The sequence below is a fragment of the Cervus canadensis genome, chromosome 6 (assembly GCF_019320065.1).
Source record: "Cervus canadensis isolate Bull #8, Minnesota chromosome 6, ASM1932006v1, whole genome shotgun sequence".
In the NCBI taxonomy this organism is placed as follows: domain Eukaryota; kingdom Metazoa; phylum Chordata; class Mammalia; order Artiodactyla; family Cervidae; genus Cervus; species Cervus canadensis.
In genome coordinates this window covers 20,317,321-20,330,609 of record NC_057391.1, presented here as the reverse complement: position 1 = coordinate 20,330,609, position 13,289 = coordinate 20,317,321, and the positions used below count along the sequence as shown (strand labels likewise).

The window sequence follows — 13,289 nt, the reverse complement described above, 5'->3', positions numbered from 1 at the left end:
GAGGGTGAGGACCGGAAGCCAACTGTACGAGTCCAGGCCTCGCGTACAAGGTACGCTAGTGAGTCAGGCGGGCTGGGGTTCAAATCATAGCCTAGCATTTAGGAGCTATGAGATCTTCAGCAAAGTTCTTAATTTTTGAGCCTCAGCTTTTCCATCTGTAAAAAAGAAATAAATCTTAATTCATAGAAACAGAAGATATTGCGGGAGGGTGGGGGGTATAAGAACAAACCACTACGCAGGCTAAGAAAGAAAAGGTGGTGAAGCTATACACTAGCCTTCATGTATTGAAAGGATATAAAATGTTGGGGGAGCAGCTTTTTCCATTCTCTGAGCCAGGGACATACTTGAGTTACAGCATTTGTATTTATATATAATTTATAGCACATTTGGGGGAGGGGTTGTTTAGAAGAGCTGTCCTGTTGGGGAGGATTGGATGTCTGTGAATTGACCACCGCCTCTTTCTTTACGGTCTTCAGAGATGAGACATGTGATAACAGTGGTGGGGTGGGCCGTGGTCCAGGTGAAGCCACATGAGGGAACTACATGGTTCCCAGGTCTTTCCCAGGTAACAAGGACCTGCAAGATCTCTTTCCCCAAAGAACACAAACTGCACACGCTTTTCCCTGATGAGGGAAGGAGTCAGGTTGTCCAGGTGCGGTTATAGAGGCAGAGGGAAATGGCATGTCTTGTGCAAGGTAGTGACTTTCTGAGGAGGAGCCTATCTCCTTTACACAGTCATCACATATAGAGTTTAAAGTGTCCTCAGTCAGCAGTTAGCTCTTCCCAGCTGGCTCACTGGTAAAGAATCGGCTTGCCAAGGAGACTCAGCAGATGCTGGTTCAATCCCTGGGTTGAGAAGATTCCCTAGAGAAGGAAATGGCAACCCACTCCTGTATTTTTATCTAGGAAGTCCTGTGGACAGAGGAGCCTGGTGGGCTACTGTCCATAGGATTGAAAGAGTCAGACACGACTTGGTGACTAAACTACCACCACAGATCAGGCGTTGGCAAACTTTTTTGTCAAGGGTCAAATAGTAAATATTTTGATTGCTCCTGGGCACCTGAAGATGTGACTTCTGCCCTGAGGACTTGACTTCCAAACCCACAAAGTCATGGATCAGGGGAGAGTGAGTGGGACTAAACAAGTGAGGTTATGTCACCGTTCCTGGTTTGAGGACATATGAGAGTTTTTGCTTTCAAATTTTTATTGGAGGAGAAGGAAATGGCAACCCATTCCAGCATTCTTGCCTGGGAAATCCCATGGACAGAGGAGCCTGGTGGACTGCAGTCCATGGCATCACAAAAAAAAAATAAAAAAATTTTTTTATTGGAGTATAGTTGATTTACAATGTGGTGTTAAGTTTTGAGGGCATGTAAGTTTGATTTCTATCCTTTTTTTAAGTTGAAGTATCATTGACTTACTGTTTCAGGCAAAGCAACTCAGTGATATATATATATATGTATCTTTATATATATAAATTATATATATCTTCCTTTTCAGATTCTTTTCCATTCCAGGTTAGTACATGATATTGAATATATTTCCCTGTGCTATACAGTAGGTCCTTATTGTTTATCTATTTTATATATAGTAGTGCGTCTCTGTTAGTCCCTATTCCTAATTTATCCCTCCTCAAGTTTAATTTCTTACCACAGCGACTGCATTTGATGCCAGCAGCTCCTGGGGGGACATCGCAGTGACGTAAGCCACATTGGCAAAGACATACACAAATGTGACCAGTGGGATGGAGATGAAGATGGCTCTGGGAAGGTTCCTGTGGAGGGAGAGGTGAGAGGGGCAGGTCTGGCACCTGGACCACCTGCCTCATCAGGGGGTCCGGGGAGTGCCTTCCGTCTCCCTGCAGGAAGCTGCCCGTGCAGGCTTCCGTGATGTTCCCTCTATTTGGGGAGTGGATTTTGTCTCCATATGGGCAGGACAGTTGAAAGGAAACTAGACAGCTTAGGCTGGAAATACACTCCATACCTGTTTATCTCTTCCTGATCAGTCTTCACAATGCACTCCCCCACCCCCCATAATTCCTACACCTCAAGACAAAGACCTGCTTGTTGCAAGACAGGTGAGTAAGATGCCTGGAATTCTCTCAGGACACATTTCATTCTCTAAGGCAGTGGGGTTATCTCACTTTCAGCTTGTAATCTCCTCCAGGGTAGTCACTAGATTGTTTTTCTCCTGCAGGGTGAATGATAAATGGTCTAAGCTCCTGGAAAATGAACCATTTCTTCAGGCTAGACCAGGTCATGGTTGGAAGGGGGCTATGGGGAGAAGTGGGCGCCGGGCACCTGGCTCCCTCTTTCCAGTGGCATATTGAGGGGGGAGGGGGAGAGCTGTTGTAACTCACTTGTAGGGATCGACAAGCTCCTCAGTCACGTAATTTAGGAAGTTCCAGCCTCCATAGGCAAAGGAGCCCTGAAGGAAAGCCAGTGCGATGAGGCCGATGTTGGGTTCTTGGAAATTATCAAATGCATTCTTTGGCTCCAGCCAGAAGTACTGTCCTGTGGACACAGGGACAGGAGGCTGCTCAGAGAGACACATGTCAGAGCCCGGCAGCCCCAGGTCCCTGGTCTCCAGCAAACCCCACATATTGGTGAAGTGGGGCCAAAAATGGGCCAAGAAGTTCAGGACCCCCCAGAACATGATAATGATGAGTCCACATCAGGGCTCAGGTCCAAAGCACAGCTCTGAATTTTCAAAAGGCAGAGTTCCTTGGAAGGAAAGACCAGAAGAGGTTACTGGGCAGGGCAGGGTAAATGGAGCTGGCTCACTAGGACTCAGAGATGTAGGAGTGGAGTCACTGGCAGTCTTCTGACCACCCTCCCTCACATCCAAGTTTGTACATTTTCATGGAGAAAGCAGCAAGAACAACAGACACTCAAACATAAGCTTCTGTGATGCTATTAGCTCAAGCTTGCTGTGCTTGCTTTGTCAATATCCTCCTGCCTCTTCCTAGGGTGTGTGTTTGGTCTATCTTTTCATGGACTAGATCTCCTGAAGACGGGGAATCTTCAGTGGACAGCTTTCCAATTGCCTTCTCACCCCTCAGCACAGTATCCTGTACACAAGGGGTCCTCAGGACAGGCTGCTGACTAAGACTGCAATGAAATACAGAGTCGCTGACCATACTTTGTATCTTCACCCATGATCGAGCATTTAGACAGGAGATAATGAGATGAGAGTGATCTGAGACCAGATTAGGAGAGCCTCATATCTTTGAAAAGACAGCCCAGCGATTTCTTTAAGTCTCAACTCCTGAAAACAATACCACCTACTAAAGAACTGAATCCAACAGATGAAAATAATTAGGCCCATTATAGAGCTGAACCTTAATTCTGTTTCCTGGAATCAAAATCCAGACACACCATACCACCTCCAGGGCTTGTGGGCGGGTGGGAGGTCCCCCTGTTTGTCATCTGACTTTCTCTAGGAGGTAGTGACACTAGGCAAAATCTAGTGCTGCCATGGGAACCATGGAGACCAAATACAGACTCAGGCGTGGAAAGGGCCAATCCAATGAGGAATGTTGGCAGGGGCCCCAGGAATGTAGAGCTCTTTCTTGTGGAGCTGAGTAATTTCTGAAATGTGTAAAAATCTCTGTCTCCCATTTTAAGATACAGACAAGATAAAATATAAGATACAAAGAGCCTCCCTGGAGCTGGGACAAACAGCAATGTCTAGAAATATGGAATCTTCATCTACCTGTGCTGGAACCATGAGGTTAGCAAGGGAGGACAGAAGTTGGCACCCCAGGGGGTGCTCAGCTCCCAACCATCCTGGGTAAATTGGCTTCTTGTCCCCTTTATCAAGCAAGTGAATAAGAAAATTCATTCAAGGACTTCCCTAGTGGTCCAGTGGTTAAGGCTCCCAATGCAGTGGGCCCTAGTTTAATCCCTGCTCTGGGAAAACTCAATCTCACATGCCACAACTAAGACCTGGCATAGCCAAATAAATAAATAGTAACAATACATAAGAAAAGGATAGAATTGGGACATCTCAGGTTGTGCGCACATCCAAAGACAGTGCGAGGGTGTGTGTACATGCAAGGGTTGGCACGTTCTAATGATACCCACCTTTGCAGATCTGTACAATCCCCATGATGATGATCAGGGCCAGGGCCAGGAGCTTCCCAGCTGTGAAGATGTCTTGAACCCGGGTGGCCCACCGCACACTGAAGCAGTTGACCCATGTGAGGAGCACTGCAATGACAGACCCCGAAACATATCCTCAGGGCCATAAGGAGAATACCGGATCCCTCTGGACAGAAGTAGCAACGCTCCTTGGTCCTGATGATGAGACTGTAATAGGTGAGCCAAACATGCCACAGCATCTGAAACTTTGGTAGGGTTAGTAGGTGGGGTTCCAAATGGGGATTGCATGCCACAAATTAGACCTTGGTCAGAACATGCCCTGCTCAGGCTTAGAAGTCAGAAGTGAGCATGGAAGTGTGGGCACTGACTTTGGGGAAAAAATCAGCCTCTCATCAGGGCATGAATGTGGGCTCAAGATATTGTGTGCTCAAGAGGAGCCCTGAGCAGCTGGTAGAATCCTGGATGTCGTCTTCCTAAACCTGATTTTAGGGTAACAAGTTTTAGGGGAATCTTTTGTTACTCAGCTTTTTCAAGTTCTAATTTACATTTAGTAAAGCTCACTTTTGTAAGTGTACAGTTTGATGAGATTTGACAAATGTATTCAGTTGTTTAGTCACTATGACACCCTCTGTCTAGAACATTTCCAACACCCCTAAAAGTCCTTTTATATATTGTACTCCTGTGAGGTCAGCCCCTTTCCCTTACCTCTGGAAACCACCAATTTAATTTCTGTGCCCAGAATGTTGCCTTTTCCAGAATGTCACATAAATGGAATCATACAATACACAGCCTTTTGTGTCTGGCTTATTTCACTTAAAACAGTGGTTCTGAGATCCATTCGTCTTGCTGTATATATTAACAGTCCCTTTCTATTGTCAAGCAACATTCCATTACATGAATGTATTAGTTTTCTATTCAATAGGCAGTGGACATTTGGGTGGCTCCCAGTTTGGGGTTATTATAAATAAAGCTGCTATAAACACCTGCATAGAAGTTTTTGAGTGGATCATCGAGGTCTTTGAGGGGAGTTTTCGTTTCTTTTAAGTAAATTTCCAGGAATGGGATTTTGGGTCATATGGTGAATGTAGTTTGACTTTATATGAAATTACCAAACTGTTTTCCAAAGTGGTTATATCATTTTGAATTCCGACCAGGAATGTATACTCCTGTTGCTCTGCATCCTTGGCAGCATTTGGTATTGTCAGCTTCAAAAGTCTGACCATTTCTAATGAGTGTATAGTGACATTTCATTGAGGTTTTGATTTGCATTCCCCTAGAGACTAATGCTATTGAGCATGTTTTCATGTTTATTTGCCACCATCCCCATACCTTCTTTGGTGGCATGGGGGGCTAGGAGTCACAAGGATCCCAAAGAAACACTAACAACATGGAACCTCCAAGGGCTGGCCGAGAGCTCAAAAGCTAAGTGATAGGATGGTTACTGCCACACTCCTTAAGCAACTGAGGGGAGCACAGGGGCTGCAGTAACCCAGCTTCCTGATGGTTATGAAGTACTTGAGAATATGGGAAAAAAATTAAAATCCCCTTGTTTCCCCTTCCCCTGAAACAGACACGAGGATGTGCCCTCAACCTCCCAGGGCACAAGCCATAAGTGTAGTGAGACTCTCTCTCCTCAAGCCTCTAATCAGCCCTCTGATTTTACTTGAACAGCTTCTCCTGAAACTGTGCTTTTACTTTCCAGGTATTTTGCAACCTTACTTGATTCTGAGAACATCTCCTCAGGGTAAGGACCTGACATTATCATCCATCTGTAACCTCCCTCCCCATGCTGTTTCTACCTGGGAACCTCCTCATCTTTCAAGATCCAGCTCAAATGTCACCCGCGCCATGAGTCTTTATTATTTTATTTATTCCTAACAAGGTGCCTGCCAGGTAAGATGTATCAGCTGCATTTTGTAGACAAGGAACAAAGTTCATACCTCCTTTCTACTCCCAGACCACTTTGTTAATAAGGCTGGTACTTATTTCTTTGTATTACAATTATCTCTTTCTTTTTTTGTGTCTCCTTATAGAAGGGCAGGGCTATGACTTTTTCATATATTTAACCCAGGGCATATCATTTATCGTTGTTGTTTAATCGCTAAGTCGTGTCCGACTCTTTTTCAACCCGCTAAAAAAAATTGTAGCCTGTCAGGCTCCTCTGTCTGTGGGATTCTCCAGGCAAGAATACTGGAGTGGGTTGCCATTTCCTTCTCCTGGGGATCTTCCCAACCCAGGGATCAAACCCAAGTCTCCTGCGCTGACAGGCAGATTCTTTACCGCTGAGACACCAGGGAAGTCAGGGCATATCATTGGTGCCTGCATATAGTAGGTACTCAACAAATACTTAATACTTGAATAAAGAAAATGCCACAATTCATCAATCCTCCAGTCTCATCTCAGTCTACACATTCTACAGTGGGCACCAATCTCTCCAGCTCTCCAGGAACCTTCTCAGTTGGTTTCACAGCGTCAAAACAGCAGCAGGACGCAGAACTTCAAGGGCAGGAACTCTTGATTCCTAGTGGAGGAGCTTTTATCCAAGATGGTGTCATATAATGAGAATCAAAACATGTTTTCAGAGGAAGGATTTCATGTGCCGGAACTAGGAGAACATTTTGTAAATGTTCCAGATGGGCTGAGATGTCCTGATACATACACATGATCTTGCTCAAGTCAATAAGGATTTCAGGATCACATGCCTGCTAACAAGTAATTAGGCTTGTAATCTCAACTCCTCCCCAGGCCCTTAGGTACAAGGCTGGGCCCCTGGGCCCCTGGAGTTCAAGAAGATACAAGCAATAATGACTAAAGGATAAAGGAGACTGATATATGAAAGGAAGATTAGGAAACAAAACGCTTGTGACTCCAGGAGAGGTAAGGATTACAGAAAGAGGAACCAGATCATGATGTCATCATGCAGAGATCATCCTTGCCAAGGGGACGAGAGGGCAAAATGTGGTCACCTCCCCACGTGCAGGCTTAACCAGGCAGCCAGAAAGGCTTCTTCAGTGTTCCTGGGAACACGGAGAAGTTTGAAGGAAAGGACAATTTGTCAAGTTAACTTACTGTGCCTGTCTCCTGTCCTTCCTAAGCCTATCCCCACAAGAACCCAGCCCTTAACTAATCTTTAACCTCTAGCCTTTACAGAGATCTTTCAGACATAATAGAGAAATCTTGAGAATATGGTGGGGGGAGATCGGCTGCCTGTGACACTAATCTCCTTGGACAATGGCTGCAGCCCCCTCCCCACCCCCGTCTGACCCTTGGCCCTACAGGTGATCACAGCCTGTGACTGAGGGGAGAGAAGGTACTTTCAGTCTCCTGGTACCCCAGGTTAGCCTCCCTCACAGCAGGCTGAAACCTGAGCTTCCACCCCAAGAGAAAAGGTCAGTGAGGAAAGGCAACACTTGCCAAGACCCTGCCTTCCTCAGGCATCCTGTCTCTGTCTGTCTATACCCAGAGCCCTTTCTGTTGCTGAGGGCTATGTCCCCACTCTCTTCCCAGCCAGACCTTGAGTTCGGCATGCTTGAGATACAGTGACCTCAGGGAAGCCACATGTAGATGGGGATGAGGGGAAATTGCAGCTTCAGATGTGAGAGTCTCCATCCATCCTTCCATCCAACCATCATCTACAAAGAACCTTACTAGATACCCTGGTGGGGGGAGTTATAAATAAGACACAAGTCTCTTCATTTCTTTAGGAAATTCACACTGGAAGAGGGGAGATGGCTGAGCTAAAAGATCACAAAGCAACATGACGACAGTAGAGCTCTTCACAGAAGCTTGGCAGGCGTCCACACGGAGCCCCTAGGTCAGCCCAAGGAAATCAGAGGTGCTTTTTTTTCTTTTGGCCGAGCCCCACAGCTTGTGGGATTTTAAGTTTCCCTTAATCAGGGATCAAATCCGGACCCTCAGCAATGAGAACTCAGAGTCCTAACCACTGGACTGCCAAGGAATTCCCCAGAGATGCTTCTTATAGGCGAGGAAGATCCTAGCATTAGAGAGAATTTTTATAATGTGGGGCTAGCTGGACAAAATAAACAGGAAGACATAAGATGGGTTCTTGTGCATTGTAATCTGACTGTGTGGAGGATTGCTGCTTCTCTAGAGGGCCCCATGGAATCCCAGACTTCTCTGTATTTCTTGGGCATCTTCTCCTCTCTTTTTCTTTTGTTTCCTGGCTTATAAAAAAAAGGGAGAGTGAAAGGTTATCAAGAAGATGAGACTTCAAGAAGATGCTGAAGTCAGGCGTTGGTTACTTAATCTGCCCAGTTTGAAAACCTTAATGTCAAGGTAACGGGAGAGAGACAAAAAAATGAGGCAGGCAGGAGGAGGGGACTCAGAACCCAGTAATCTCTTACCCTGCCCAGAACCCAGGGCCTGGTAACTGCCAGGTAGGTGGGAAAGTGGGGTTCAATGCTTTCTGCCTTGGGAAAGCTGTAGGATCAGCAGAGAGGCAGAATCCTTGTCAGACCCATGACAATGCCTATACCGATCTGGAAGGTCCACTGTGAAGAGGGTAGGTAAGCTCATGCTCCCTAAGAGAAGGTACCCCTCGCCCTAGGCCAGTCCTGATCCTCAAACTCTGATCCCCTCACCCCAGACCAGCCCGGATCCGCACACTCTGATCCCCGGGGAGTCACCAAGTCTCTGCTTCACTTCTCCCCTTGACAAGACACCAGAACTCCTGGGGCCCATGGTGGGCAGACACACCACCTCAAAGGTGTCAACATTATAATCTTGTGAATGTTGCCTTACAAAAGGAATTTCACAAATGTGATTAAGTATCTGCAGGTGGGGAGATGATCCTGGATTATCTGAAGGGGCCCCGCCTCCTTATAACAGGGAGGCAGGAAGTTCAGAGTTACGACCGTGATAACAGAAAACAGAAGTCAGAGACAGAGAAAGGCTTGAGTGCTCACTTTGGCAGCACGCACACCAAAATTGGAATGACCAGAGAAGATTAGCATGGCTCCTGTACAAGGATGACAAGCAAATTCATGAAATATTCCATATTTTTATAGAAAAATTTATGGTTCTCACAGGGGAAAGAGGGGAGAGGGATAAATTTGGAGTTTGGGATTAGCAGATACACAGTACTATATGTAAAATAAACAAGTTCCTATTGTATAGCCCAAGGAACTGCATTCAGTATCTTTTAATAAACTATAATGGAAAAGAATCTGAAAAAGAAAATATGTAACTAAATCACTTTGCTGTATACCAGAAACACAACACTGCAAATTAACTATATATATTTCAATTAAGAAAAAAAAGACAGAGAAGGAGAGATTTGAAGATGCTATGCTTCTGTCTTTGAAGATGAAAAAGGAGCCATGAGCCAAAGAATACAGAAGCTGGGAAGGGTGAGGAAACAGCTCTCCCCAGAGCCTCCAGTGGGGCCTCAGCCTTGTTGACACCTTGAGTTCAGGACTTCTGACCTCTAGAACTGTAAGGCGACACATCTGTGTAGTTTTAAGCCACTAAGTTTATGGTAATTTGTTACAGCAGCAATAGGAAATGAATACAGGGCCAGACACCACAGAGAAAGACAAGGAAGCAGGGGCAGAGGCATGAGGCAGCACATGTCGGGCCCCAGAGGCGTGCCTGTCACGGGCCTCGTAGGACACCAGGTGGAGGGAGGAGGGGGGAGCACCGGGAGCAGGCAGCGAAAGTGAGGTCACCGATGTGCTGACCTGGTTGGCGAACTTCCACATCACATGCACCACATGATAGCATCTCAGCTTTTCCACAAGCCCAGATCCTATAGCTGGAGGGTCACTACCTCCTCTTTCTCCTCTTGTAACTCAATACAGTAGTAAACAGCCTCGCCCTAGGGTAACTCTAGCTGTGCATTTCCTCTCAGAAAAATTCAGGGCAGAAGACGCCTCATACTCCTGCTTCATCAATCCTGGCTTCTCCCCCAGCCTCCTCCATAGTCCTTACAACTGCAGGCCCATGTGCACAACCCAGACGCACAGACACACAGGCCCAAGAGTTACAAACCTCTTTCGAGGCCAGTGTAGTGCTGAGATATTCACAGACACGAGTCCTTTGTTCTCTGTCCCCAGAGTTTGGTTGGTCTCCTAACTTTACGGACCAGAGGCTACAATCAAAGGCCGTAAAAGATGTCACAATGGAGAGCCAAGAGATGTGTGAACTCAGGAGTCCAGAGTCTAAGTTCATTTTTCCCGGCAGAGGGGAAAGGGTGGCCCCACTGTGTGCTATCTTGTCGTGGACAATGCCTCAGCTCTGCGGCTTCCCCAGGCAGAGTCCACCCCAACTGACTCAGGGAATCGAGGTGCACAAGATCCAAGGGTTACAAAAGTTGGAAGGAAAGAATAGGAACAACATTTGGGGGACAATTTTACCTTAAATTAATATATTATAGACTATGGGTAAAAGAAGCAACTTAAAATCAATCTCTCAAAAAAATAAAATCAATCTCACTAGTCCATTTTGAAACAGAACATCAGTGTTCTTTAACATAAACAAATAAATCTTCCTTCAGAAAATCCCCTAAGGATGAGTTCGGGGATTGTGGGGCTGGTCTTAAGTCCCTAAGACCACCACAGAGCCAGGGCTATGACTTTACCCCTCTTCCCCTCAGCTCTATCCAGCAACACCTTGCGGGCAGAGGAGCACATGGGTTCCTGGTGTCTCTGTCAAGTACAGATCAAGCCAGTAGAGCTCAGAGCAGCTTGTGTAAGGAGTGAAATGGTGGCAGTGGGGGTGGGGTTGAGCAGGTCTGAGGAAGAGGCAGAGATGGCTCCCTCAGAGGGACATGGCAGCCTGGGCAAACTAAGAATCAGACAACTTAGAACCTGAAGAACCCAATGGCCATAATGCCCTTCCCAACGTGGTCACTTACTCTCTGGACAAGCCAGTCAAGCTCTTTGAGCCTCCCTTCCCTATCTGTAAAATGGAAAGAAGTGTGGTCCATTTTAATGCCACGAGGACGCTCTATAGCCTGTGTATAACCGTACAAAAGGTTACATGGTTATCCTTATTGTTCATAAGCTAAGAAACTGGAACTCAAAAAGAGGGCATGCTTTGCTCAGGATAATGCTGACAATTGGCGGCAAAGCAGAGAAGATGGGAAAGGGGATGGTTTGGAGGGTTCTGGAGCCAACATATCACATATCAGGAGCTACCCTCTGCACTGCTGCATTGCTTCTCCCTTCTTGCTTCCTCCTCTATCCCTGATCCTTTGCCTCAGTTTCTCACATTTCAACCTTTTTTGTTGGGAGCTGCTGGGATGCACCCAGGTCATGACAAGGTCATGGGATGAGAGAGGAACCTGCAAGGCAGCTCTTCCTCACACGGGGCTGCCCCAGGGGCCCAATATGTCCCCTCCGGAACCGCCAGGACAAGAAAGGAACCTGCAAGGCAGCTCTTCCCCTCGAGGTTGTCCCGGGGATAAGGTCACAGGACTAAAAAGGAATCTGCAAGGCAGCTCTTCCCCTCGAGGTTGTCCCAGGGGCCCGGTATGTCCCTTTCTTCCTTCTGTCTTACTGTTGTTGGGCTTTCTATTACTTTTTGGAAATGATAATATATAGTAATAAGGCCTCATTGGAAAAGTCCAAGCCTTTTTGGAAATGCTCAAGATTGCTCTGGCTCAGGACACGACCATAAACATCAAGTCATAAAAGAAAAGGCCACAGATACAGTTTGGCTGCTTGCTTAAAAGATTATAATGTTCTGGAATAGAAAAGAGTAGAGGTGTTTAGATTTAGAAGTAGATGTATTGCTTTAGTTTACTTGCTCCTTTGTTGAAAGGGTTTTTACTACTGCTATTTCCTTGTTGCTATTTGCTCATTGTTTCGCTTTCTTTAAACAACATGGGATATTATGGGTATTTTTGTAAAATTAGAAAATGGGGTATATAGGATTTTAATAGAAGATTTATATTAACCAGCTTTACTGCCATTATCTTACTATTAATAGAGGTGTTTTGCTGCTTTAGAGGTGTTTTGCTGTTTAATAGTTAATCGTTGTAAATTGAGATTTTATGGTTTCAGGTAAAGAAAAATATCAGGTTTTTCTCATGGTACTATTTTCAGAAATGTCAAACATGTTACTGTGACCCTTCCCAAGTATTGTTTTATTGTCCAAAGAATTTACATTATACCTGAGACTTGTGGAACATTGTTTTTGTTAGAGTGAGAATGTTAGGTCATTGAGGCAAAAAGACTATGTACGGGGCATTTAAGTATAAACTCTGTAATCGGAAACGTTCTAGGTGAATGCTTAGGGGAATAACATGGGGAAAAAAATATTGACAGAAGCACAAACCAATATCTGATGTAATATGTGGTGACTTAAGGGGGAGGTAACATTCAGTCTATAAAAACTGAGCTATCCTAAAAATTAAAAAAAAAAAGCTACCTCTTCTACGCAACCATCTGTCTGTGTCTGTCTGTCTTCTTCCTCGCCGACGCCACTCATCCCTTGGGTATTCCTGGTCCTGCCGGGGCTGGACCTCGGCACTTTTTCTCAGCAGGATGCTCACCCACAAGTCACCTGCTCTGGGATCCTTCAACCCAAGCTGTCTGGAAGAGTGGGCACAAAGGTGGATTACGGGGCTACGGGAGTGATAAACATAAGGTCAAGGCACTGAACAAGGAGCCCAGATGTTCAAGCTTGTCATGTACCTTGGTTGAACCACCCATTCTGTATAGGAAGGAGTGTCCTACAGAAAGCAAGGAATGCTGATGTTGCTGCAGCCGCTCTACCCATCAGGCCCAGAAAAGAAGGAAACTTCCCTGTTCTTCTTCAGCCAACAGTGCCCACATAGCCATCAACAACACTCTGCTGCCTAGGGTGATCCTGAGATCCTGTAAAGGTCTGACGCACAGTAGGTGTTAACGTGTACTGAATAGAGGGTGGCTAGATGGACAAATCTATTCAGAAAATACTGAAGGTGCGCAGGGCCGCTGTGCTTCTCTGGAGAGTAAGCATCAGGGGACAACCTCATGAAGCAGGGTGGGCAAGTACTGCTGATGCTAGACAGACATGGGGGAGGGTACATAACCCGGCTGTTTCTCCTTCCCCCCAAAAGCTCACAAAGCACAAGCAGTCCCCACCATGACCACTGGATGACTGTCTTTAGGACCTCCCTTGCTTGTGGACACAGGATTCTGGCTTCTTGCTCAGCTGGGCAGGCAAAGGGTCATTTCGTCT

At 45.9% G+C, this 13,289-nt stretch overlaps 1 protein-coding gene and 1 non-coding gene across 4 annotated transcripts in view; one reads left to right on the top strand and one right to left on the bottom strand.

Annotated features, from left to right (window-relative positions):
• Positions 1 to 13,289, bottom strand: part of SLC7A8 (solute carrier family 7 member 8) — a 51,587-nt gene that overhangs the window by 10,394 nt on the left and 27,904 nt on the right. For 2 of the 3 annotated variants that reach the window (XM_043471169.1, XM_043471170.1), the window contains exons 5-7: positions 4,086 to 4,211; positions 2,360 to 2,513; positions 1,651 to 1,774 (exon numbers count right to left, since the gene is read on the bottom strand). In XM_043471169.1, the coding sequence (XP_043327104.1) occupies positions 1,651 to 1,774; positions 2,360 to 2,513; positions 4,086 to 4,211 (404 nt within the window). Of the gene's footprint in view, positions 1 to 1,650; positions 1,775 to 2,359; positions 2,514 to 4,085; positions 4,212 to 13,289 lie in introns of those variants that run through there. The other variant, XM_043471171.1, reaches the window with a different exon arrangement.
• On the top strand, positions 9,021 to 9,126 carry LOC122444412. The gene has a single exon (XR_006270254.1). It is a non-coding gene; the product is annotated as a U6 spliceosomal RNA (small nuclear RNA).